Source organism: Otolemur garnettii, unplaced genomic scaffold (genome assembly GCF_000181295.1).
Source record: "Otolemur garnettii isolate 467f Iridium unplaced genomic scaffold, OtoGar3 scaffold00020, whole genome shotgun sequence".
NCBI lineage: Eukaryota > Metazoa > Chordata > Mammalia > Primates > Galagidae > Otolemur > Otolemur garnettii.
In genome coordinates this window covers 16,217,753-16,245,612 of record NW_003852415.1, presented here as the reverse complement: position 1 = coordinate 16,245,612, position 27,860 = coordinate 16,217,753, and the positions used below count along the sequence as shown (strand labels likewise).

The window sequence follows — 27,860 nt, the reverse complement described above, 5'->3', positions numbered from 1 at the left end:
AATACGTTCACTTTAGAATTGCTGTGAGCATTAAATGAGATAAATATATCTGAAAGGGTCGAGCATAGTACCAGCACATAGTGGGTCTCAATAAATGTTAATTCCTTAGTAAATGGAGTGGTTGGGGGCCTCATCCTGATTAGACTTCAGTCTATGGGTATGGAGATGTGTATTTTTGTACATCATCCAGATGTTTCCCAGATATGGCCGTTTGTGGACATATCCAGGAGCCCTTGTTCAAGTCCTCAGAGTCTGCTCCCTCCCCATGATGCAAGCGTCCAGCACTGGGAGGTTAAAGAACAATTGAATGCTGGGGTTGGGGCTGGATTTTGGTCCATGCTGCACAAAGACCAAAGGGAGGAAGAGTATGACCTTCCCGCAAGTTAATTCAGCTCCCTGGGCCTGTTTTCCCACCTGTCAAACGCAGGTGATTACACCTGCCTCCCAGGGATAATCTGGAGTGAGGGTCAGATGTTGCAAGGGCGCCTCCTATTGTGTACACTTGTGGGCCCGGCCATAGTCTCTTTTATCCTGGAGTCTTCCTAACCAATGCCCTATTCCTGAACTTACCCCACCCACCTGCCAGAACTTGGCAGCTCCATCTCCCAAGAAGGGAGGAGGAGTGTGAACCATGTTTTTTGTTGGTTTTTTTTTTACTTTTTTGGGGAGGGAACAGAATCTTACTGTGTCACCGTTAGTAGAGTGCTGTGGTGTCACAGCTCACATCAACCTCCAGCTCTTGGGCTTAGGTGATTCTCTTTCCTCAGCTTCCCAAGTAGCTGGGACTACAGGCGCCTGCCACAGTGCCCTGCTGTTTTTTGTTGCAGTTTGGCCGGGGCTGGGTTTGAACCTGCTGCCCTCAGTACATGGGGCTGGCACCCTACTCACTGAGCCACGGGTGCCGCCCAGTGTGCCGTGTTTTAAATGTCAGCACCCTTCAGCAGTGTGTTCCCTTTAAAGCGTTTCTGTGAGCAGCGTCCCTCAGTACCCTCCATTCTTCCTCCCTTTTGTATCTTCCTCAATACTTTGCTCCTTCTCCAAACTGCTCTTACAGTACATGTCAGGAATTAGCCACGGGTGATTCCAGAGCTCAACCTCTGACTCAAAACCACATAATGAGTAATGAGCCAGGTGCTGGGGCAAGTGTCTGTAGTCCCAGCTACTCAGGAGGCTGAGGCAGGAGGATCCCTTGAGCCCAGGAATTGGAGGCTGCAGTGAGCCATGATGGTGCCTGTGAATAGCCACAGAACTCCAGCTTGGGTGACGCAGAGAGATCCTGTCTCTCAAAGAACAAAAAACAAAAAGCAAAACAAACTCATAATGAAGTGAAGACAGTGAGGTGTGAATTAGACATAAGACAATAATTATATGGCTCCTGTTTCACTGAGCATCTCACTGAGTCCCCCCACAGCCCTGTGAGATGCCTGGTGGGTAATGTACCCATTGTTATAGATGAGCACACTGAGGCTCTGTGCAGAGCCCCACAGAGGAATGAGGGAAGAGGGGAAGGACAGGGAGGGCCACTTCAGGTGTGCAGTAGTGGTGGTGAAAGGAGCTGGGGAAAACTCAGGAAAGAAAGCAGAGATGCAGGAGGAGAAAGAGGGCAGGGGATGGAGGGGAAGAAGAGGAACAGAGAGAGACAGGGAGAAAGCCAGCACATAGGTGTCCCAGGAGCTAGCTCGCTCTCAGCCGGGAAGAAGAATGGCACACGTGATTTTCAGGGGCTGTGGCCCCAGGCAGAACCTTGCATCTGAAACAGAAAATGCTTTGGGCTATAATTGGAATTATAATGAGGTATGAAGTGCCTTTTTATTAACATTAATAACAATGGTAATACTGATAGCAGCCACCTGTGTTGAGTGCCTCCTCTGTACTAGGCACTGTGAGTACTTCACACCATTTGTGTCTCATCCTCGTGACAATGTGGAAGATGGGTTTTCTCATGCCCATGTGTGGCTGAGGAAATCAAAGCACAGATGGTCCTGTAGCTATTCCGGGATCCCCAGGGCCAGTGGCTGAAGGCTGGTGAGGATCCCTGGAAGGTCCAGCTGACCCTGCACTTGTGTTCTGGGGCTGGGGTGCACTCTCCTGTGCCAACTTCCCCCATCCATCTGTGAGGCTCCCACCTGCCTCCTTCCTGCTGTGACCCCCTCCAGAGCTGTAACAGTACCACTAGCAGGAACCCAGCTGCAGTCACAGCCCTGCTCTGGGGCTTGCCTGCAACATGCCTTATGCTTCTCCTAAACCAAGCGACCAGCCAGTTATGTGTCCATCCATTTCATCTTCTTCCATCCCCTCCGTCCCTGATCTTCCTTTCCCCCCTCCCTCCCTCCTCCCCCGCCTAGCATATACCCATCCATCATCCTATACACGTTTATGAGGCATATACAGCTGTCCCTCTACACCTGCGAGAGATTGGTTCCAGGGCCCTCTGGAGATGCTGGAGGATGCACAAGTCTCTTCTATAAAATGCTACAGTATCTGCACACACCAAACCCCTCTAGATGACTTATACTGCCCAATACTCTGCCTAGGCATCACCCCTTGCAATGGGTTCAACGTAGTACTCGATGCACAGCAAATTCAAGTTTTGCTTTTTAGAACTTTATGAATTCTTTTTCTCTGAATATTTTTGGTCCAGAATTAGTTGAATCCATGGATGTGGAGGGCCGACAGTGCTGTGTCAGGTGCTGCGCCAGACACTGGGCACACAGCCGCAACTGAGACAAGGAGCTCCCCTCTGCTGGGAGAGGAGTCAGAGAGGCAAACCTATTAACATACACGACAAAGCCTGTCCCCACCTGGAGTGCGTGGAGTGCGGTAAGGCACGCGGAGGGCCAGGCGTGATTTGTCTGGTCTCAGCCCTGTTCCCTTTTTTCCTCCACCCAAAGATGAACAAAAGAATACGGGTGATGGTGACAGCAGCAGTAATAGCAGCTCACTCTGTGCTGGGCACCTCACTCTATGTCAACTCACAGCACTGTCACAGCAGCCCCAGGAGGCGGGCTGTTACTGACCCCATCCTGCAGTGCAGAGAACCGGAGGAAGTCGTCCAGGATCACACAGCTGATATGTCCCCAACCGAACAAATTCAAACAGGTTCTCTGGACTCCAGCTGCCTCCCATGACACCCTCAATCCAGCCTTTGTGACTCATACACCAAACATGACTTTGTGCACTCCCTCAGCTCCAAATGGTGACTCCTATTCACAATAAGCCCATCGGGGCCAGCCAGCACCTCGGTATCATATGTACGTTATTGTTTTTAATCCTCCCAAGAACTCCTCAGGGTAGCTATCTTGTAGATAAGGAAACCGAATCTCAGAGAGGTTAACTGTCTTTCTCTGGTCACATGGACAGTAGAGATTAGGGCTGGGACTGGAGCTTTGGTCTGTTTGACTTCAAAGCCCACATACTTTGACCATCTCTCATCGATGTTTCATCTGGAGGACTCTTATGCATCCCTCAAGACCCAGTGTAAATGTAACCTCTTCGTGAGTCATCCCTGACTCTCTGAGGCATAAGGCATAGTTTTTCCTCTTCTGTATTTTTTTGTTTTTTGAGGCAGAGGCTTGCTCTCTCACCCCAGCTAGAGGCTGTAGCCTGATTATAGCTCACTGCAATCTCAAACTCCTGGGCTCATGCAGTTCTCCTGCCTCAGCCTCCTGAGTCACTGGGACTACAGGTGTGCACCACCACGCCTGGCTAATTTTTTCTAATTTTTAGTAGAGATGGGGTCTTGCTCTTGCTTAGGCTACTCTTGAACTCCTGAACTTAAGTGATCCCACTACCTTGGCCCAGAGTGCTGTGATTTCCAGTATGAGCCAGCACACTTGGCCTCTACCATGGGGTCCAACCCATGTAGACCACAAAGTAATATTGGCTTTGAAGTCAGAACTACATCCCTTTACTGTAATATCAGTATGTGATTATTTAATTCTGCCTCTTTTCTCACTAGGCAGTGAGCTCCCTGAATGAGGGGACATACCCAGTTGTACTGGGTTAATAATCATCGTTAATAATCATCATGCCTCTTCCTTCAGAGATTGGGCTCAGTGCATTTAATTTCATTTCTGATTTTAAGCTAATTTAACATGTTAGCTTATTTATTCATTATTCTGCCATTTACTGGTGATCCAATTCCACAGAATGAGGATGTAGTCCCAGTGGAACAAAGGTGCTCAAAGTCAAGTTCACCCTTTAGCAACAGTGCGCCCTAAGCACTGCTTGCTTCCCTCCTCTGGCTGTTTCTCCCCACTCTTATTAGGGGCACTGGCTGATAAACGTTCACCCTCAAGGAGCTGGAATGCTCACATCCTCAGGGACCTGCATCTGAACCAGAGGTCTCTGACAGTGACATTTCAATCACCTGCACTTGGAGCAGAGCCGTGGTCCTTTTCCTCTATAAAACATATGAAAAGTATATTTTATGATGACATTGCAATAAAGACAAATATCATGAAGGGTAGATTATATTCATATTTTTTCTCTGATTTGAAAAAGATTAAATTAAGCATTGGCGGTCCCTACTAGTATCGTGAGCTAAAGACCCAGAACCCGCTGAGCCTGAGGACAGTTGCCCTAAAATGGAGAGTCTGGTGCCACCTCTCGCAACCATCTGGATTCCTGAGGTGGAGTCAGTCCATGAACAAAGGTGTCCCTTCGGGCTTCCTGTGGAAGTGGAGTGTGTCTGTCTTTCTGGGAAGAGTGAGAGGCATGCTTTCTCCTTTCTTTTTTTCTTAGAGAAGGCTTCACGAATTTCCATGTTATCCTTGCCCAGGGGCCATGCTAATCTCTGCATTGCTCCAATTTTAGTATGTGTGCTGCCAAAGTGAGCACTTGGGTCCTTTTTAAGAGGTGGCTTTTTTTTTTTTTTAACATATGGGGTCTCAGTATGTTGCTCAGGGTGCAGGACAGTGCCTGTTCACAGGCACCATTGTAACAATCATAGCACATGACAGCTTTGAACTCCTGGGCTCGAGTTATCCTCTGGCCTCAGCCTACTACAGCTATATGTCACCATACTTGGGTAAGAGGTGATGTGCATGTATTTATTTAATTAATTAATTTATTTTTAAGAGACAGTGTCTCACTTTGTTGCCCTTGGTAGAGTGCTGTGGTGTCACAGCTCACAGTAACCTCCAGCTCTTGGGCTTAGGTGATTCTCTTGCCTCAGCCTCCCGAGTAGCTGGTACTACAAGTGCCCGCCACAACGCCCAGCTATTTTTTTGTTGCAGTTTGGCCGGGGCTGGGTTTGAACCCACCACCCTTGGTATATGGGGCTTGCACCTTACTCACTGAGCCACAAGTGCTGCCCCAGTTTATTTTTTTCAGACAGAGTGTCAAGTTGTTACCCTGGGTAGAGTGCTGTGGCATCATAACTCACAGCAACCTCCAACTCTTGGGCTCAAGCAAACTTGTTGCCTCAGTTTTTCTATTTGTAGTAGAGACAGGGTCTCGTTTTTTGCTCAGGCCAGTCTCAAAGTTATGAGCTCAAGCAATCCAGCTGCCTCGGCCTCCTGGAGTGCTAGGATTACAGGTGTGAGCCACTGTGCCCAGCCCATGATGTGCTTTTATATGAAAGGTGCAAGTGTGCTCACAGGGAGAGTCCCTGGTGGGGGGGCAGGAAGACTCCTTACCCCCTGGGGAAAACCAGATGGGAGCCGCTTGCAGGGTTCTGGGGCCCCTTTGGCCTGCACTGTGGGTCCTCCCTCTGTACTCAGTCTGGACGGAGTGAAGGTGTTTTGGTTCTGGGGGTAAGAAAGTCCGAAGACTTCACCCCCACCCTGCACTCCAACCACTCTGCCTGCAGCCACACTTGTTTACCTCCTGCCAGCTTTCATGGGGTGTGAGGACTTGGGCCCAGCTGTGGAGGCCCCACATGCAAGGGACCAGCCAATCCCAGGCCTCCTAGAAGGGGACCGGGGAGCAGAGAGGGAGCAGAGAGGCCCACCTTGGCTCCACAGGCCTCTTGAGGCATCTCAAGGTACCTGCTTAGCACAACGTCCCAGTGTTTGTCAGCCATGACAACATCCAGAGCTGCCGGCCTGCTTCAGGGCCCCACTGGAAGGCAATGCCAGGGCCAAGCTCTGGGCCCGCATCTTCCCCAGGTGGTCTCCTGTAGCCTCCACCAATGCTGAGAGGCAGGCGCTTGTCTTGTTTTCCTAGATGAGGGAATGGAGCTCAGAGACCACTGGCCACTTTCTCAAGACCTGGCAGCTGGAACTACAGCCTATCTCCAAAGCCCATCCTACACCTGACCTCTGGCAGAAGGATTTTCTCAGGACGGCCTGAGCCTGCTGCCCAGCGTCTTCACTAGCCGGTGGTGGTGGTTTCAGGGCCATCTGAGTAACCAGGGTGGGGGTACCCTTGAGCTTGTGGCTGTACCCTTGGGTCCCCTCATGTGCCCCTCACCTGGGCCTGTTTTGTGGAGATCCTGGGAAGCTGGTCCAGCCCATGTAGACCCCATTGAGGTCTGTCACACTCTGATCTAGTGACAGTCACTTTGGGAAGCCAAGGAGTCCCTAAGGCACCTAGCCAGCTCTGCAGGAACCATCTGTCCTCTACCTGACACCCGACACCTCACCTGGCTTTTGCGCCTTTTTCTGTCCCAGCACCGGTGAGGTTGGAAGCTCCACATTCACCTGTGAGCTTCTCTGTTCAATGTGTCCCTCTCTCATGACCCCCCAGCTTCCTGGAGCAGGACTGCTCAAGAGTTTCATTCTCCACTAAATCCATCGCCTGGCACGTGGGTGTTAAAGAACAAGGGAAAACCAAGGCCAGTTACCAGCTCTGGCCCCTTCCTTGGTTCTGAATAGAGGGATGAGGGCGCTAGCAGTGCAGACCGACATCTGTAACACAGCTGAGGGCAGCAGGAGGGGCAGCTTCTAGCCAGGCAGCCCTCAGAGATGGGGCAGGTTCTTGGAGACAGAGATGCAATCTCTGAGGCTGAGAGGTGGCAGACTATGCCTGGAGACCATGTCTCAGGCCCAGGTGGTTTTCTAGGAGCCAGGGGCTCAAAAGCATGGGAGCAGCATGTTCCGTCAGGTGAACTGGTCAGGGGAGACCCCAAGAGCCGGGTGTGCCCAGTGGATGGAGTGGTCAGGTCACCCTGCCTGGTGTGGCTGTGGGCAGTCCCGCTCACCCTGTAGGCCAGGACTGCCCACCCCAGGCCAGCACTGGAAGGTATGGGGGCCCACTCTTTCCCTGCTTCTGCCCCTTCTGTTCCATCTTGAGCCCCTGACCACTGATCTCACTGTCCTTGTCCACCGCCATCCTCTCCTCTTCCCGCGGATTAGCCAGGCTGGTCCATCCACCCCAGGCTTCCCTCTTAGCGTCTGGTCTGTTTTTCCCCATCTCAGCTTGTCCATACGCTCCTGGCTCCATCCAGCCCTGGGACCATTTCTCATTTAGTGTTTGCAATGCAGGCAAGCTTCCAGCCCAGTGAAAATCAGACACCTGGGTCCATCGGGAGGGAGGAGCAGTATCTGGGAATTGGGTGCTTTGTGACAGGCTCCTGCACAGATCATCCTGATGGCAACTCAGACAAAGGGAACCAGACAGTGGGGAGAATAGGCCTCAAGAGAAAGCAGAACCACCTTCTTCCAGGTTAGGAATGCTGAGTGAGGCAGGCCAGCAATGGCCTCTCAGAATACCTCTGGAAGCTCTCTAGACTCTCTAGAATGCAGAATCGTAGGTCTATCCAAAGATTTTTTTTTTTGTTTTTTTTGTTTTTTTTAGACAGAGCCTCAAGCTATCCCCCTGGGTAGAGTACCATGGCATCACAGCTCACAGCAACCTCCAACTCCTGGGCTCAAGCGAGTCTCCTGCCTCAGCCTCCCAAGTAGCTGGGTCTACAGGCACCCGCCATAACGCCCAGCCATTTTTTGGTTGCAGCCATCATTGTTGTTTGGCGGGCCCGGGCTGGGGATTTGAACCTGCCACCTTAGGTGTATGTGGCCGGCGCCTTAGCCGCTTGAGCCACAGGCACCAAGCCTGTTTTTGTTTTTTGAAACAGTCTTACAGTTGCCCCAGGCTAGGGTTCCCAGGCTCACATCAACCTCAAATTCCCAGACTCAATTAATTCTCTTGCCTCAGCCTCCCAAGTAGAGACAGTCTGGTCTTGAACTCCTGAGATCAGGCAATTCACCCTCCTTGACCTCCCAGAGTGCTAGGATTACAGGTGTGAGCCACTGGGCCCAGCCTAGGCCCACCCATAGAGATTCTCATTCAGAAGGAGTTAGGTGGGGCCCCATGCTCTGAAGACTTTGCCTCAAGAAACCTCATAAGTACTGACCTTGGGTATTTCCTAGTTGAGGACAAGATGTACCTCAGATTTGGGAAAGAGAGTGTTGAATGGTCCCAAAATAGAGGAGAATCTTCCAGAAGGCCTTCATGGTGGAAAAGGAGAAGGAAAGAAAATGTGATTCAGATGTTCTGTGACCTTCACCTTAGATTTAGAAACAGATGTTACTTTTCTCCAGTAACATAATAAAAAAATCCATTTATTTCCCAGATGAGGAAAGGAAGAGTTAAAATAACCATCTCCATGCTCCTTCTCACCAACCACAGGCATATGGTGCGTTTTTGTGTCAGCAAATGGTAAGCAATGCCTCTCTCTGGCAGCCTATCACCAAGCGAGGGGTGATGGCTACATATCTGGGGCATGTTTGATAGTCTATCCAATTCTGGCATCCACATAAATGGGCTCTGAGCTCCACAGGACGGAATGCAACCAGGGAGCTGCTCAGCCTGACATTATTTTCACTTCAATCAGAAGTTTTTGCCTTATAAAAGCTCCCAATGAGAAATAGAGGACCAATAACACATTCTGCTTCTTGAATCCTAGAAACTTAACCTGCGGGGGTTATACATTTTGGGGCAGATCTCTAACCTGAGATGTGGCCACCAAGCAAGATTTATGCTCCTCACTCTTTCTAGGAAGTAGAGGTCTCCAGGGTCCCCAGACTCCTGTGATGGCAGCTAAGGAACTGCTGCTGGAATCTCTGAGCAGTTTCCAGAGGCAGCAAGCACATCAGACGGGCTCTCCTCTCTTGGGGCACATTTACACTCATTGGGATAGGAATGGCCTTGTATGAAGAAGAGGGGTTGGTGGAAAATAAACCCAGAACTGTGAGGAAAGAGGCCTCCCCAAACTATCTTGCCATAGGTAGAAACACACTTGGTTAGTGGCAAAAGATATATTTTAAGGTAGCCAAAAAGGTAAGGTACAAGTCTGGATAATTACAGTCATCAAATGGATTTTCTTTCTAAATGCAAGGGCTCTGGTTTGGCGTCATGATAGGTGCCTGTAGTCCCAGCTCCTTAGGAGGCTGAGGCAAGAAGATCTCTGGAGCCCAAGAGTTTGAGGTTGCTGTGAACTATGATACCATGGCACTGTACCCAGGGTGACAGAGTGATACTCTATCTCAAATTAAACAGACAGTGGGGAGAATAGGCCCCAAGAGGAAGCAGAACCACCTTCTTCCAGGTTAGGAATGCAAGGGCAAGGGCTCTGTATTAAGACTGACTCACAGACATCATGTAAGGGAACAAGTCAGTGGGCTGTTGAATTCCCTTTAGGAGAACAAATCCTGATGAAAATCCAGATGATTAAGATGTGTAGTGGCCCTACCCTCATCTATCGTATCTATAACAATTCATCAGTCTTTACTTGTCTTTCACGATCTTGAGAACTTTGAAGAGTACCAATCAATTATATTGTACAATGTCCCTCCATTTGGGGTTGTCTGATGTTTTCCCACGATTAGATTGAAATTATGTGTTACTGTGAGGGATACCACAGAGACGCAGTGTCCCTTTCCATGCATCATATCCGGTGACGTGTGACAAGTATGTATGTACCACTGCTGGTGTTACTTGATTAACACAGTGCCTGTCAGAATTCTCCACTGTACAGTTACTACAGTGGAGAAATATTTGTAATTACCAAATATTTCAGTGGAGATGCTTTGAAAGTGCAGACATCTTTATTTATTTGCAGACACCCTTTTTCCTTTTTTTTTTTTTGCTTAAATTTTTACATCACTAATTTTAGCATCCATTAGTGGATCTTGCTTGTGGCAGTTATTACTTTGGTGTCAAACACAAACACACACTAAATACTTCTAGGTGTGTCATATTCCAACTGAAGGAAACAAAAGACAAAGAGAAAATAGTGACAGTAGCCAGAGAAAAAGGGAACAGTCTCAGGAATCAGCTAAGAATTACAGCAGACTTCTCATCAGAAACCATTCATGTTAGAAGACAATGGGGTAGCTCCCTTAAAGTGCTAAAATTAAAATGAAAAAACCTGTCAGTACAGAATTCTGTATCCATCAAAAACATCTTTCAAAAGTGGAGATGAAACAAAGGCTTTCTTAAACAAAAACTGAGCAGCAAACCTCCTCTACTAGAAGCCTTAAAAGGAAGTTCTTTAACATTTAAAAACAATGGAGAGAAAAGCTCGTCCATACAGAAGAACTTTAATAAGCATAGAGGGACTTGGGGAAATAGGGAGTTATTGTTAGAACACCAAAGTAAATAATTTCAAACTTTATTCTCAGCCCACTGTTAACTTGTATGTCAAATAAGATAATTATCCCTCTTATTTCAGAAAAGATTAAGGGCAGTTTTAAGATAATTGCCCTGCCTACTTCATAACATGGTTATGAAAGTCAAAATATTATAATTGTGAATGGTTAAGGCTGAAAACCATAAAATGCTAGTAAGATACAAGATACTATTATAGCTTTTCTAAAACATTTTATTATGTTGGTGGTTCAACTGGCTCAGGTTATACGGAAATGAAAGGGCTCTGTGGAGAGAAATAAAGACATTGGTATTTGTTTGGTTTGATATAAAACTAACACCAGGGTGACATCATTTTTGTTTGTTTGTTTTTGAGACAGAGTCTCACTGTGTCACTCTGGGTAGAGTGCTGGGGCATCATAGCTCACAGCAACCTCAAACTCCTGGGCCTGAGCAATCCTTTTGTCTCAGCCTCCTGAGTAGCTGGGATCACAGGCTTGTGCCACCGCTGCTAGCTAAGTTTTTCTATTTTTAGTAGAGCTGGGGTTTCACTCTTGCTCAGGTTGGACTTGAACTCCCAAGCTCAAACAATCCACCCACCTGACCTTTCAGAGAGCTAGAATTACAGGCGTGAGCCACCACCCTGGCCTCAGAGTGACATCATTTAATAATTGAGCACCATTATAGAAACACAGTGTAGTAAGTATTTAGTACCAGGTCCAAGAACAAAACAAAATCTTTTACTGTTCAATACAATATCCCCTGACCCCCTGCCCTAGAACATGGACTGTAAGGGCCCTCAATTTCTGAGTTTCCAAAGGGTGTTCCCTGAGCATCAATCGCCTCTTTAGATCTTAACAGCTTTGTAGTCGTTGGTGTTTCCATTTCCATTTTAGAAATGCAAAAGGCCTGGGGCATAGAGAGCTCAACAGACTTGCCCAACCCCTCCCACATTGAAACTATCGACACTGATGTTCAAACTCAAGTGTTGTGGTGCCAAGAACTGTTCTTCACCTGTGGTTGGCCAGACGTCAGAAACTGCTTTTTTGGTATTTTGTAATTTATATTCTGTTGCACAAAATGTGAGATGTTTACAATGATTTGGGTAAAACCTGAGATGATTTTAGGGGCTCTTAGGTGTGCCATTAACATCAAGTCACAAGTGAGAAAGTTTCCTTTCTAAGTCTCTGCTAGTCCTGTATGGTGCTGGTGTGTCTTCACCGCCTCCCCGACACTGGCTAATCTCTATTTTTAACAAAGAGGGAGAAGGAGGATGCCTCAGGCTTAGAGCTGTTACTAGAATACGGGATCTGGCAAGAGCATTACTAGATCTTTACCTATTTTTAAAATTCCTCTATTTTCAATACAGTGCTATGAATATGGAGTATTTATAGCAAGTGATACCAGTCTTCCATTCAGTTAATGAGACAAAGTTTCTTTTTAAGAGAAAACTAATTAAAGACTGAGTTAATTAAAATATAAGATGATAGTATTTCAGGTAGTACAGACATATGGCCAAACTTACACAAGTGGTAGGGGATGATGGTCACATGAGAAACTCTGTGTCTCAGCTTCCAGGCCTCGGTGTGAAGGGCCAGTTTGTTTATAGCAACACATAAAACTTCAAGACTGCCCATCATGGATGAAACCTAAAACCAGATGTTACCTCCATGAGGCCCTTCACTCCTCTGGGGAGACTCTGGGCTCTTACCAATGATTTTCAACTGGAGTGCCATGAGAAGATATTAGGTGTGCTGCAGACATGTTAAAGGATCATTGATCAAATCATTTTCTTTCTTTCTTTTTATTTTATTTTATTTATTTTATTTTTTTCAGACAGAGCCTCAAGCTGTCCCCCTGGGTAGAGTTCTGTGGCATCACAGCTCACAGCAACCTCCAACTTCTGGGCTCAAGCGAGTCTCCTGCCTCAGCCTCCCAAGTAGCTGGGACCACAGGCGCCCACCACAGTGCCCGGCTATTTTTTTGGTTGCAGCTGTCATTGTTGTTTTGGCGGGCCTGGGCTGGATTCGAACCTGCCACCTTAGGTGTATGTGGCTGGCGCCTTAGCCACTTGAGCCACAGGTGCCGAGCTGGAATTAACATAATTTAAGTGTGCCATGGAAGTTTAACTATAGGTTCAAGTGTGCTGTGAGATAATAACAAAGGTTGAAAAACACTGTCCTCAACAGAGGAGCCTGGCCCGACCTCACGGTTTGCTGTACCCTGTCACTTTCCTCTTACTCAGTATGCTGCCACGCACAGTAGGACAACCTGATTTCTGGTGGGGGAGGCCATACAGCAACAGTTCAAAGAGGGCAGAATAGAGAGAACTAGGAAGCAGGGCTGGAGACTCACCGAGTGGGTACAAAGAGAACAAGAGAAAGTAGCAGTAAATGCTTGTGTGCCATAGAAGACATGAGGACCCCTTCGGAAATGTGACAAAAACCATGACTCTCACTACCCAGGAAAATGGATGAAAGCCCATGTGTGCCCTTTCACATCTGTGTGTGCATACCTGACAATATTCGGGGATTTGCAGGCCCCAGGTTTTGAACTCAGCTTTGACTGACTATCTAGAAATTCCCTTGTTGACCATTTCATCCCTAAGAGTAACCGTAGAGAGACTTAACTAGCAAGGCCTCCTAGTTTGGCAAATTTTCTTTCATATATGACTACCATCCATCCACCCAACACACTGCACTGCTCTCCTCACACTGGTTCTCAGATGTTTTCAACAGGAGACCATCCACCCAGGGGAGAAAAAACTCATCCTCTGATACCCTGAGGGGACACCTCAGGAAGTTCATCCTAAGCTCAAATTTTGTTTTATTATTTAGCTTAAAAGTTTATGCCTATTTTGGATCCTACCTAAAGAAAGGCATGTGCTTTGATAGTCATCTCTCTGTAAAAATTGTTTAATAAAACTGCCCCTCTAGGGGGGCAGATGAACTTTGTGTATACTGATGCTCCTGAGTCTTCTGACACACCTTCAAGGCCTCCAGAGACCTGTGCAGGAGATACATGGAGGGACTTGCTTTAGGCCTGTCCCTGGACCAGAAATATGGGGATCAAGAAATCCCGTAGCAGCTGCTTCCACATCTCCACAGCACCAGTGCACAGCCCATGAGGAGCTCCATTTGGGGTCACAGGTTCCTCACCAGGGTTTTGCAGTAGCTCCAGAGGCTACCCCTTTAAGAATGATGTAGAAAATAATTTAAGCTCTCTAGTTTAGGCACTTTGAGTACTGTAAAGAAAATATTTGGGTTTGAGAGCTGGAAGAAAAGGCAACCACACCAGTGTGCGGAGGGATTCACAAGCTGTGTGGAGTCGGGGAATTTGGGAGACCTGGGTTCCTGCCCCAGCTGTGCACTGTCCAGTCACAAGACTTCACATAAGGAGCAATTCCTCATGCCTCTGTTTCCTGGCGTCAAGAACAAGGAGGTTGGATGAGATGGTTCCTAAAGGTCTTCCCAGCTCCACTGTTCTCTGCTCACCATTTCAGTTTCACTAGGCTTAGGTTTCAGCTTTGTTTTTAGAGGCTGGTATCTCCACATCATTTCTGAAAGTGCTCTGTGTACACCACTCTAATCTTCTAAACACAGCAGCTCTTTTCAATGCCGCTGTCACCCCTCAAGCTGAACTCTCCTGCCCATCTGAATAAGGTCAACAGTCTTTGTTTTAACTGCTTGGGAGTTTCTGTACTTGGACATGTTACAGTTACATGTTCAGAGAGGACTGAAATGGATTAAACAAGAAAAATTCAAGTTCATTATCTGGCCTAGAACGTTTCTCCAGTCAAGACTCCAAGATGAAGCTCACATTTCTAAAGGTCAATTTCCCATGTCCTTTTCCTGAGTCCAGTTAATGCCTGTTTGATAGGTGCTTGTCCTTTGCTGTCCACAATAAGCACTCATGGACTCTTAGGTAATAAAATGAGGATTTATTAATTTTTCAGTTTTAATAAATAGTCTTATCTTTGCAATGGGCCCCAAGCCCTGGTAAAAACGAGATGGTCTCCGTGACCATTCAAAGAGAAAATGTTAAGCTATATTCTCTAGTTACAAAAGTGAGTCTTTCCCCCTCCCCTTCCCTCACCACCTTGCTGCAGTTTAAAGGCCTGAAGCTGAATTTAGTTTTCTTATCACACTGAAGTCCCACAGACACCTTAGCCAGGCGTTAAGACCTTAGAAATAAAAAGAAAGGGAAAACAAGACAGAAGCAGGTATCAAGAGCAGAACAGAAATCTTCCCCACCATGGCACCACTGACAAATCCGCTCCGAAGGAAGGATGCCCGGCAAAAAAGAAAGCCCAGACACGCCCCAAGTATTTTTCCCCCTGTTTTGAATTCATCCCTTCAGAGTTCCGGGTCAAAGTTGGGGTCTTCAGGATTCTCCTTTCCAAATGCTCAACACAGCAGTAAGGAGTCAAGGCTTAAGTCAAAGCTATCCCCCCAGGCAGCTGAAACTCTGAACCAAGAAAAGTAAAGAAAGAATGCAACGTCTCAGGCTGCTTTTGTGATTGGTTTTTTAAAAGACTGTAACTCAGACTGAAAGAATAAAGAGAAGGAGAAAGGCATTGAGGCTTAGGTTCCCCAGCCCTGGAAGGTGTCTGTTGAGTGGAGCCAAGATCAGAGCTCCCAAGCTGGGTTTGTGCCGGCTCCAGGTGCAGCGCCCAGCAGGGCCTTGGGGAACAGCTCGCCGTGGTCCCTCACTCTCCCCGAACCCCGCCCAGTGTCCACTCCTGCCTCTACCTGTCCCCGCTCGTCTCTGCCAACCTGTTGTTCATTATTGCGAAGGCTCCTACGCCCCCTGAGAACTCGTCGTCCCGGGTCAGCGCGCTGGTCTGGTGCGGGCAGCCATTGGCCGTTTCCGACAGCTGCTTCTGCAGGATGGCCAGCGACACCTTGTTGGCCGCCAGGAAGTCCTTGACCGAGATCATCTCACCCGAGAGGCGGCGCGCGTCCGCCTCGCTCTCCGCCACCGCGTCCGTTTCTATGGAGACGTCGCAGCGCGTGCGCACTGTGCCCGGCATTACCGCGTTCCGCCGCGACCGCAGGACCCTCCTTCCGCACCGCGGGCAGCACCCGCCGTCCATCTTCCGCAGGATCCAGTTCACCGACTGTTTGATGAGGATGGAGATGACGTTGAACAAGGAGTAGATGCAGCAGACGCCCATGAGGATGAAGACGAAGTTGGCGAAGCGGTAGAGGCCCTGACGCTCATAATGGGCGTTCTGGCTGCTGACCAGGTCCCCGAAGCCGATGGTGCTGAAAGCCACAAAGCAGAAGTAGAGCGAGTCGAAGTAGCTCCAGCCCTCGATGGGGGTGTACATGGCGGAGGCGCAGCAGGAGATGAGCACCGAGGCCGTGCACAGAATCAGCATGACGTAGTACACCGAGGGCTTCCAGCCCGCCAGGCTGTCCACCTCGCACTTCCCCGCGCCCTTCAGGCTGTCCGGGGGCAGCGCCCCGCGTCGCCGCAGCTGCCGCTGGTGGCACGATTTCATGATATAGGCGATGACAGTGATGAGGCGCTCCAGGAAGAGGTTGAAGAACAAGATGGTGCTTGAACACCCAACGAGGCCGTAAAAAATCAGAAAGATTTTTCCTCCGACTGTCGCTGGGGTCGTCATCCCAAACCCTGCAGGGGACAAAGCATAGAAGAGTGAGAGACGTTTTGCTGTGAATGGGGTCTGGGACTTGGCTTAGACGGCTGGAGAAGGACCTAAAGAAACACTTTAATAGAATCACTCCTTCGTAGCCTAACAGGAAAGAGCAGGAGAGTTCCCACCGCCTCTTTAAGACGTTACATGTTGTTCAGAGCTGGGCTGCGGCCAGCCCATGTGGCGCTGTTGTGCAATTCGGAGAAAAGCACCTCCACTCTGAGTGGATACAGCCAACAAAAAATGGCTTGGTGATGAGACCGTGGGCCGGATATCAGCCTCCCTTTCCCCCCTCTGCTAGATGTCCTTGTACAGTACACAACCTGAACAACCATACCCCACAGATCTGTGTTCAGAGAGATAAGTAAAGGCAAAAAAAAAAAAAAGGCTTAGACAGAATAATCAGAATTCATTTATTCTACAAATACCTTTTTAACTTAAGGATAGAACCATGGAAGACAGGTCTGGCCCCTGTTCTCTTGGAGCCCTAGTCCAATGAGGTGATTATTGTATGATTAGAGGAGTTAGGTAGGCAGGGAGAAGGGTGTATGTGTGTGGTGTGGTGGAGAATTTCCAGCAGAGAAACAGTGGTGCCAGCACATGTAGAAAAGAGAAACTGCTCAAGATTTTCCCATCTTAAACAACATTCTTCAAACACACACCTCCTGCTTTTGGAGTGACAACAGGCATATTCGATGTTATGGTTTGATAAAATACAAAATGTCTCTCTTGCCTTTGTCTCTAATTGTTCACAATTTCTACCTTCTTGGCCTGTCTACCTGTGCACACAGGGTACTGCTAACATTACACATTGTAGGACAATGGATGTTACCAAGAAAAGTAGAAAAGACAGCAGAGATGCACTCAGTATTTCTCACTAAGGGGCAGTGAGGGGTCAGCCCACTCTCTCTGGAGGGATGTGGACTCCTTCCAAGCAAATCATTCCATAAACATAGGCAGGGTGATTTTTTGAAAATTGGCATCGGAGTCACTCTGAGTGCAATCACGATTAAAATAATGCACAATGAACATTCCTCCCTCCGGTTTCTTATTGAGTCAAACCTCCCCTTTCTATTTTTTCTTTGTTTTCTCTTTAAAATTTTTATTTATTTTTATTTTGTATTATTTATTTTTTTTATAGTTTTTGGCCAGGGCTGGGTTTGAATCCACCATCTCTGGCATATGGGGTCAGCACCCCATGAGCCACAGGCACCACCCTATTATTTATTTATTTTTTTGAGACAGAGTCTCACTTTGTCACTGTCAGTAGAGTGCCGTGGTGTCATAGCTCACAACAACCTCAAAGTCTTGGGCTGAAGTGATTCTCTTGCCTCAGCTTCCTGAGTAGCTGGGACTATTTAGAGATGAGGTCTGGCTCAGGCTGGTCTGGAACTTGTGGCTCAGGCAACCCATGTGCCTGGGCTTTCCAGAGTGTTAGGATTACAGGCATGAGCCACTGCGCCTGGCCCTTTTTTATTTTATTTTTTCAAGTTCAGTTTTCTAACTTGGGTCCTACTGTTGGGTTCATAAGAACTCTTTCCTGGCTCGGCACCTGTGGCTCAAGCAGCTAAGACACCAGCCACGTACACCTAAGGTGGTGGGTTTGAATCCAGCCCAGGCCTGCCAAACGACAATGACGGCTGCAACCAAAAAATAGCTGGGCATTGTGGCAGGCACCTGTGGTCCCAGCTACTTGGAAGGCTGAGGCAGGAGACTCGCTTGAGCCCAGGAGTTGGGGTTGCTGTGAGCTGTGATACCATGACACTCTACCCAGGGGGACAGCTTGAGGCTCTGTCTCAAAAAAAAAAAAAAAGAACTGACACCTTTTCTTTTCACTACAGTTCAGCCAGTGGCTGCCTCTCTGCCTCTCAGTGTACTCTTGGGAAGTGTTCAGATCAGACCTTGGAATGTGTGGGCCTGTGGGATTGAGACCTCCTGGTCTGCTCAGCTCAGGCCAAGGGGCCACCTTTCCCCAACACCCAGATGTGCAACTCTGTTACCATTTAGTTTTCCAACTAAATTCTATTTTCCTTTCTTAGCACACAAGAAGCTGCATTTAGGTATGAAATTATATACCATGAAGTAGAGGGTGATACTGAGTTTAGCCTCTCAGCTGGCTGGATGGAGTGGAATGGACATGGGGATTTGGTAGATGAAGGATGGAGGACAAGTGGTTCCACTGAGAGTTCGTTAGGGCCCTTCATGGTAGAGAGAAAACCAGACTATCATCTTTTCTTTGAGAACTCTTGTTTTAAAAATCAGAGCCCTTCAGCAGCACTTGGCAGTGAAGGTTCCCCAGTTGCAAGACCAGAAAGTATTGCTCTGGTAGTCACTGAACACAGAGAACTAAACACAGGAAACATGCAGGGAAAAGGGAAGCTTTTACTTGGAGCTATTAACCTGGTAATATTCCAGAAACGGAACAAAGTCAATGAAAATAGAGAAGATTCAGAAGCAGTAAGTGTGTGTGTGTGTGTTGCCGGAGGCAATCACAAGGAATTAGAGAACTTTCTCATGTATTCCCTTCCCGTCCTGAGGTGATTTAGTTATTTTTCTCTTAGAAAGTGGAGCAACAGGGCTGCACCTGTGGCTCAGTGGGTAGGATGCCGGCCTCATATATTGAGGGTGGCGGGTTCAAACCCAGCCCCGGCCAAACTGCAACAAAAAAAGAGCCGGGCATTGTGGCGGGTGCCTGTAGTCCCAGCTACTTGGGAGGCTGAGGCAGAAGAATCGCCTAAGCCTAGGAGTTGGAGGTTGCTGTGAGCTGTGACACCATAGCACTCTACTGAGTGCGATAAAATGAGACTGTCTCTACAAAAAAAAGAAAGAAAGAAAGAAAGAAGGAAGGAAAGTGGAGCAACAGGAGTTGTTACGCATTAGGTACCAGCTACAAGGTAATAGTACTATACTGAGCACCTGTTAAGTTCAGGGCCCTGCGCTCTGTGGCTGGGAAACTGCGATAGTCTGCGTTTCATCTGTGGGGATGATGAGTTGTTAGGCTCTTTGGCCTTCAGGCAGGCAGGTGCCATGTTCTTTGCAGTAATCATGATTAAACAACATGACCTCATTCCGATGTACTTAGCACTTGACTCAGAGCCACTGTTGTTCTGGTTGGTATATAAGGCTCTGAGACTTTCCACCTGTGCGGATTTCGCTGCACTTCCTCACCTGCCTCCACAAGCTAACTAAAGGGCACCTCATAGTTAACAGCTCTTTGTGTTTTTTTTCAGTATTTCCAAATCTACTACAAACCTCTCTAGCCTTACCCTCTTGCACTACAATGTTGCCAAAAATTCATGTGTTGAGATCTTCACTCCCACAGGAATAGTATCAGGAGGTGAGGCCTTTGGGAGGTGATTAAGTCCTGAGAGTAGAGCGCTCATGAATGGATTGGTGCATTATAAAAGAGCACTGAATCACGCCTGTAAACCTAGCATTCTGGGAGGCTGAGGCAGGTGGACTGCTTGAGCTCAGGAGTTTGAGACCACCCTGAGCAAAGATGAGACCCCATGTCTACTAAAAAATAGAAAAATCAGCTGAGCGTTGTGGTGGGTGCCTGTAGTCCCAGCTACTCAGGAGACAGAGGCAAGGGGAATCGCTTGAGCTGAGGAGTTTGAGGTTGCTGTGAGCTATGACATCATAGCACTCTAGCCTGGTGGCAACAGAAACTCTGTCTCAGAAAAAAAAAAAGGATAAAATTTCTTCTGTCTTATTTGGTTTTAAAGCACTCAATTTTGTTTTTAAAAAGGGATAATCATCCCTTTTGGTTACTTACTGTGTATGATCACTGCCATCTCTCAGAAAAAATAACAGAAAATGGCATAAGTGGTGTTGTTCATGGAAGGAAGAGGAGACAGATTCCTATGTCTGCACTTAGAGGCATTTCTATGTTTTTATTACTCTCAGGGCTTGTAAGTGTGTGAGCAGGCTAATGATGCAGGCTTTTTTCATAGAAAGCCTTCCTCTTTTGCACCCCATAATACTGAATGTTGACGATGCTTGGATGGTGAATAACAACCCTCAAAGTCCTTCTTTTTTTTTTTTTTAGACGAGCCTCAAGCTATCCCCCTGGGTAGAGTGCCATGGCATCACAGCTTACAGCAACCTCCAACTCCTGGGCTCAAGCGAGTCTCCTGCCTCAGCCTCCTAAGTAGCTGGGACCACAGGCGCCCGACACAACGCCTGGCCATTTTTTTTTTTTGGTTGCAGCCTCATTGTTGTTTGGCGGGCCCAGGCTGGGGACTCGAACCCACCACCTTAGGTGTATGTGGCTGGCGCCTTAGCCGCTTGAGCCACAGGCGCCGAGCCTCAAAGTCCTTCTTGGTAGAGGAAAAGGGCTCAGGCATTATTACCAATAGTATCAGGAGGTGAGGCCTTTGGAAGGTGATTAAGTCATAAGAGTAGAGTGCTCATGAATGGGATTGGGACACTTATAAAAGAGCACTGAATCACGCCTGTAATCCTCTCATTCTGGGAGGCTGAGGCAGGAGGCCTCACCTCCTGATCCTTCCCTCCACCCTGCTGTGTGCTTGTCACTAGCTCCTCACACTCACTGGGGAGCTGGGAGTTAACTAGTTTCCTAGTTCCATTTGACAGAAGAGAAGAAGATGACTACAAAAGCTAAGTAATTTGCCTAAAGTCATAAAGCCAGAATTAGAACCTGGATGATCTTCTCTCCTGGGTCTGTGCTTTTTCTACCTGACTATTCTAACTGAGTGTAGGCCACTGCCAGGGGTACAAGCCATAAGTAGGGCTGAGAAAGCCAAGTGCCCATAGTTTCATGCTTTGTAGAGACAGCCAGACCACACTGGCTGCCAAATCTAATACCCAGACCAGGGGGCATTGGCTGGCATCAGAAGCTAAAACCCGACAGTTTTCTCTTACTAGAACACATATTTCTGAATGTATGTGTGTCTCTTCAAACAAATAATTAAATCGGTTTAAAAGCCTGTTATGCCCCATGAATTTCAGTCTCCCTATGTTTCTCATTTACATAAATGAAACTGATTATCATAGGCTATGCTTTTCTTTTTCTTTTCTTTTTTAGAGACAGAGTCTCACTTTGTTGCCCTTGGTATAGTGCTGTGGTGTCACAGCTCACAGCAACCTCCAGCTCTTGGATTTAGGCGATTCTCTTGCCTCAGCCTCCTGAGTAGCTGGGACTACAGGCACCTGCCACAACTCCTGACTATTTTTTTTGTTGCAGTTTGGCTGGGGTCGGGTTCAAACTCGCCACCCTCAGTATATGGGGCCGGTGCCCTACCCACTGAGTTACAGGTGCCACCCAGGCTATACTTTTCAATAGTAATTTATTCCCTGTACTTCAAGCCTGGGGTCATCTGATTTGTGTTCAACCCCTGATTTGGGGAGCAGATTGAGGACCAAGGGACTGTGAAATTGGCTTGAAGGCCAATGAAGCCCGCAATCTACGTGGGTTCAGTTTCCTTAGACTATTTCAGGCCTGTGTTAGTGTGACCATAACTCCTAGGGAAGATTCTGGGACCAAACCAGACTCCCTCTTTTACTCAGGGCTAAGAATAAAGCTATCAGGGACTGCTGAGATCTCAGTCAATCCCAGTGGAGCCCTCCACTGAGCCCCAGAAGAGAGGAGGGCAGGCCTGCACCGCCCAGCCTTTTATGTACATGCTGTCAACTACACAATCTTTTTAAAAAATTAATTAAAGTCAATTGAAAAGCTCTGTGTTTAGGGCGCCAGTTACATACACTGGAGCTGGCGGGTTTGAACCCGGGTCTGCTAAACAACAATGACAACTACAACAAAAAAAAGCCAGGTGTTGTGGCAGGCACCTGTAGTCCCAGCTACTTAGGAGGCTGAGGCAAGAGAATTGAGGTTGCTGTGAGCTGTGACACCTCAGTACTCTACCAAGAGCGACATAGTGAGACTCTGTCTCAAAAAAAAAAAAACCTCTGTATTCTATTTTTTTTTTTACATTATAACTGTTAGCATCTTTATTTATTTAATTAAATGGTAGCTGTGTACATTAATGCAATCACGGGGTGTAGTGTGGCGTTTTCATATACATTTTGAAATATTTTCATCAAACTGGTTAATATAGCCTTCATGTCATTTTCTTAGTTATTAAGGCATTTATACTCTGCTTTTAGAAAGATTCATTTGTACCCTTGTAAGATAAACCATAGAGGTGACCCCATCAATCACCCTCCCTCCCCCATCCACCCACCTCCCCTTCCCTCTCCCTCCTCCTCCCTGTATTCTAAGGCTACAATTAGGTTATATCTTTCCTATGAAAGCTATAAATTAGTTTCAAAATAGGGCTGTGTACATTGGATACTTTTTCTTCCATTCTTGAGATACTTTACTAAGAAGAATGTTTTCCAGCTCCATCCATGTAAACATGAAGGAGGTAAAGTCTCCATCTTTCTGTAGGGCTGCATAATATTCTGTGGTGTACATATACCACAGTTTATTGATCCATTTGTGGATCAATGGGCACTTGGGCTTCTTCTATGACCTGGCAATTATGAATTGGGCTGCAGTAAACATTCTGATACAAATATCTTTGTTGTAATGTGATTTTTTGTCTTCTGGATATATACCTAATAAAGGAATTGTAGGATCAAATGGTAGGTCTATTTTTAGTTCTCTGAGTGTTCTCCAGATGTCTTTCCAAAGGGAACGAATTAGTCTGCATTCCTCTGTATTCTATTTTTAAAATATATGCAAAGGTAGAGAGACTAGCCTAAGAAACCCTTATTTCTCAGTTTCAGGAATTATCAACATTTTGCCAGTCAGCCTGCTCCTATTCCCCTCCAATACCGTTATTTGCTGGAGTATTTTAAAGTAAATCCCAGATGCCAATGCCACTTTATTCATTAATAAAGACACATCTGTAACTGCCAAGGACTTGATTTTCCCAACATAACCCTGTGCCGTTACCATGTCTAATAAAATTAACACTAGTTCCTTAACATCAAATAATACTCAGTCCATGCTTTAATTTTTCAAAATTATTTTTTACAGATTGTATGAATCAAGATCCTAATGAGGGCACAAAGTCTCTTATATATTCATTAACAATCTCCTCTCCCATTCATTGGGTAAATGTGTCCTGTAGAATTTAACCTGGATTCGTTCTAGAAATAATCGAGGAGGGGAGCATTGTGTTATGGGAGTGCCCTGATATGCAGCAGCAACTCTCAAATGCCACACGAAGACATATAAACTGGAAAGCAATTTGGGAATATGTATTACATGTGTTAAAAATTTATCTTGTTCTCTCTCTGTTTTGTTTTGGGAATATATCTCCTCAATTATCGGAAATGTAACTAATAATGTGCATGGACGTTCACCATGTCTTTACTTTTAATAACGAAAATCCTCAGCAAGCTAAATGTCAGATAATGGAGAAATGACTAAATAACGTAGCATTAACACTGTATATCCAAAGAGTTCTTAATGACGGAAGGAAACGTTAAGTGGAAAAAAGCAGAGCCAAAGTGTGTCTGCAGAATGACTCACGCCTGGCATATGGGGCAGCCTCATTAAATATTTGTAGGATGAAGGGATAAACTTTATAAAATATTTTTATGTAGCTCTCTATATTACAGCAGTTAACATGCTTTTGGCTGCCAGTAACAGCAAATCCTAAGTAGACGAGGCTTGACCATAAAGGGGATATACACGTATTATCTCATGGAACTTGATGTTTTGAGACAGGGCAGCTCCAGGGAGGGTTACTTTGGTGGCTTTAGAACCTGATGTTTGAATCAAGACCAACTCTCCTTTCTAGCTCTGCCCCCATCACCAGGTCAGTTAACTGTCTTCACGCCAACACGGCAGGCATCACCTTCTCACACCTCAGTGTCCAGAGTCAGAACATTGTTTCCCTATCCTGTTTAGAGGAACAAAGAATCCCTTCTGGAAGCCGTCTGGGAGAATTCCCATACAGACCACTGAATACCATTCTCTACCACCCATCAGCCCAAGGCACACGCCCACTCCTACACCCAATTATTTACAAGAGGGAGGGATTTCCTGAGTCTCTCCTGGGAAGATCTGACAATGTCTGCCACAATCCTACCCAGAAAAAAAAAAAAAAAGGGCAGCGCCTGTGGCTCAAAGGAGTAAGGTGCAGCCATATGCCAGAGGTGGCGGGTTCAAATCCAGCCCCGGCCAAAAACTGCAAAAAACAAACAAACAAACGAAACATAAAACATTTCATAAGGTGTCAAGTAAGTAACAGTACATCCTACACCTGGCTGCTGTCTTGCAGCAATTACTGCTGTTGCTGCAGAAGTTACCTGTTCTTCCTAAAGTTAAGGATAGTTTTGGAATTTGACATTTTTAGGGTGATGACTCCTCTCTCGTTCCATTAGCAGTAAAGCATCTTTGACAAAAGATTATGAAATCGGAGGTAGCACTCATTAAACTATTTTCCAGGTAACTTCTGAACCAGGGGATGTTTCAAGACTCTTCAGCATTAAGTAGTTTACAAGTAAAAAATAAATGACTGCTATTCTAAAAGCCGAAGACTGCGCTGTGATAAATAAGGATTCTTTAGATCATTCCTCTCACCACAAATCATAGTTTTTGTACTCAGAAGTAACAATAATTGGCCGCAAGGGAATCAAAATGCATCAGCTTCTCAAGAGGGATTTTCACAATTCCATTTCCCTGGGAGAGGCGCTGATTCACAGGGGCATTGAGCTCTGTGCTTTATACTTTTTCAAGCTCTTCTGCGCATTTGGCTGGTGTGATGGCTGGAATTAATGGTGGAAGCAGTGAATGCTGTCATTATTTCTGATTTTACCTTTATTTAAGGGGAAAAAAAAATCATGTGATTTACTTATCTCCAGGAGGTGTCCTAATTCCAGTGCTTCTTAACTTTTCAATCACGAAACTGCTCCTTAAAGGCAAGCAGACATAATTATGTTCTCTCTTAACTAAATTGCCCTCCCTCAGACTAACAAGAAACGGCTCCATTAAGTAAAATGTTACCAATGCAGGGCATGTTAACTGAGGAAAGGTAGCTTTTCTTCACCGTGAGTGAGACAATCTGGCTTCCATGCTGAGGAATTCTGACAATGATATCTGTATTTGGATGGATGTCCAGGGAAAGAATAAGCGAATCTACCTGCCCTTTATGAAGTGCTGGCTGCACAGGATGGGCACACGGCTCCTCTGAGAGGTGGCAGTCAGCCTGCAAAGGCAGGTGAGGCTGAGCTATTATTCTGCGTGGCCTGGGATGGGTCCCCGCGCCACCCCTCTCAGCGCCTTCCCTCTCCCCACAGCGGCCCCTTGGGCCCTGTTCTGGGAACTTTGTGCTTCCAGAAACCCAGTTTGAAAGCCACAGAGCTACACAGTACTGCTGGCTCTCTCACCTTTGATAGTTTTACTTAAGTGTCAAGAATGAAGCATGGCTCAGAAATGGTACGTGACGGGACGGTGTGAGACTTGAAATAAATGTGTTCTTTTAATATCATAAAATGTATGTTCTCCCCCAGTCTGTACGTCCTGCCTACAAACTCAGGCAGTTTCCCACGTTACCACGGCACCGCTAGGTTCCCCGCACTACCCAGAATGTCCCCAAATGACCTGCAAATACCTCATGTTTGCTGTGCAAGTAGCTCTAGGGAACCCAAACCCTATGACGAATTAGGTCTTTCTTCCCTTTCCTTCCTTCCTTCCTTCCTTCCTTCCTTCCTTCCTTCCTTCCTCTTTCCTTTCTTCAATTTCTTTAAAAACGTCTTTAGAGATACACAACACAAACCTCATTTCTTTTAGAAGCACCTTCTGGAATGGTGACTCTAAAATAAAATAGAATAAAAACAATTCTTTGAGGGAGTTCTTTGGGGGCCTTCCCTTAAAAATGCTTAATTTTGATATTATTAGTTCTAGAAAGCAGTTGTAACTTTGTTTTGCCCAAAGCCAGTATAGACCCTGTTTTTTTTTTTTTTTTTTTTAGGTATTATGATGTTTGTGGCACAAATGGGGTTGGTATAATAATTTAACTGCCAGGGAAACTATTCAGAAACTTTTTTTTTTTTGTGGAGACAGAGTCTCACTTTATCACCCTCAGTAGAGTGCTGTAAGGTCACAGCTCACAGCAACCTCCAGCTCTTGGGCTTAGGCGATTCTCTTGCCTCAGCCTCCCGAGTAGCCTGCCACAATGCCTGGCTATTTTGTTTTGGTTGCAGTCATCATTGCAGCCGGGATGGTTTCAAACCCACCACCCTCGGTATATGGGGCTGGTGCCCTACCCACTGAGCCACAGGCACCGCCCTATTCAGAAACCTTATAATACAATCATGTTTTAGCCAGTCATGGGAAAAGAAAGGGCTGATTCATTAGGATTTATTTTTCCATTGAGGCAATAAACACAGAAGACAAACAGTTCTTTTTTCTTTTTTGAGACAAAGCCTCAAGCTGTCCCCCTGGGTAGAGTGCCATAGCATCACAGCTCACAGCAACCTCCAACTCCTGGGTTCAAGCAAGTCTCCTGCCTCCGCCTCCCAAGTAGCTGGGACCACAGGCGCCCACCACAACGCCTGGCTATTTTTTTTTTTTTGGTTGCAGCCATCATTGTTGTTTGGCAGGTCCGGGCTGGATTCGAACCCGCCACCTTAGGTGTATGTGGCTGGAGCCTTAGCCACTTGAGCCACAGGCACCAAGCCGACAAACAGTTCTTAAGACCTTTAAGATGTTAACCCAAATGCTGGGGTCTCCAGTCAAGTTCCTTTTTAAAACTGGGAATGTAAAGTTAGAGGGAATTGCTGACTCAAAGAACAAGTACAAACCACCCAGTGCAAACCAGAATTGGGTTCACCCCCAACATGACACTCTTCTCATCAATTACACCCTTTAGGCTCGGTGGGGTCCAATTTGGGGGCTAACACATGTGCCAAAGTCATGGTTATCCCCGAGAAATAGGAAGAGTGGGGAACTGTGGATGCAGAGAAAGGGCATTGAAGAAAATGGTTTAAACCTTGAACTAATCTTAGAGATTCTCCCATCTGAGTGTATTCTCACTGGAAGCATTTGGGAGTTGAGACAAAGGGGTTTTCTTGTAATAAGGTAATTTCTAGTTTTATGGGCAAAATAAGCTCTCCAATAAGAGCTCACCTAGGCTGCCTTAAAGTACCTGTACCTTTTTTGCCTCCTACCTGCATTTGAAATGTTCCTTCTCTTGTATTTTTTATTTCTACTTATTCATTCAACAAACATTAACTAAGCATCTACTATGTGCCTGACAGAGTTAACTGTCATCAATCAATAAGACATCACCTCTCAAAACTTCCTTAGACTGTATTTTTTCCAGAATTTGCCCTTCCTTTTTCCAGTAATTTCAGGGTCATTGATTGAGTTTTTGTTTTTCTTTTGTGAATTGCCTACTTACATCTTTAGCTCATTTTCCTATGAGTATTTATTGTTTTTCTTACTGAGTAAAAACCCTTCATATATTTGTAAGGAAATTAACTCTTAGTCTTTTTTATACGTTGCAAATATTTTTCCCAATTTGTATTTATCTTTAATTTTATGCATAAGTGTTTCATTTCTATCATGGCTTTTGGCTTTGAAAGTCATGAAGAGAGGCTCGGCGCCTGTGGCTCAAGTGGCTAGGGCGCCAGCCACATACACCTAAGGTGGCGGGTTCGAATCCCCAGCCCGGGCCCGCCAAACAACAAT

The 27,860-nt window shown here is 46.4% G+C and overlaps 1 protein-coding gene and 1 non-coding gene across 2 annotated transcripts in view; both read right to left on the bottom strand.

Annotated features, from left to right (window-relative positions):
* Nucleotides 1-4,735: 4,735 nt before the first annotated feature.
* LOC111724262 lies at nt 4,736-4,839 on the bottom strand. The gene has a single exon (XR_002772589.1). It is a non-coding gene; the product is annotated as a U6 spliceosomal RNA (small nuclear RNA).
* Nucleotides 4,840-15,277: 10,438 nt separating this feature from the next.
* The window catches only part of KCNK13 (potassium two pore domain channel subfamily K member 13), a 106,907-nt gene continuing 94,324 nt past the window's right edge, over nt 15,278-27,860 (bottom strand). The window contains exon 2 of the mRNA XM_003786981.1: nt 15,278-16,170. Within this exon, the coding sequence (XP_003787029.1) occupies nt 15,278-16,170 (893 nt within the window). The remainder of the gene's footprint in view (nt 16,171-27,860) is intronic.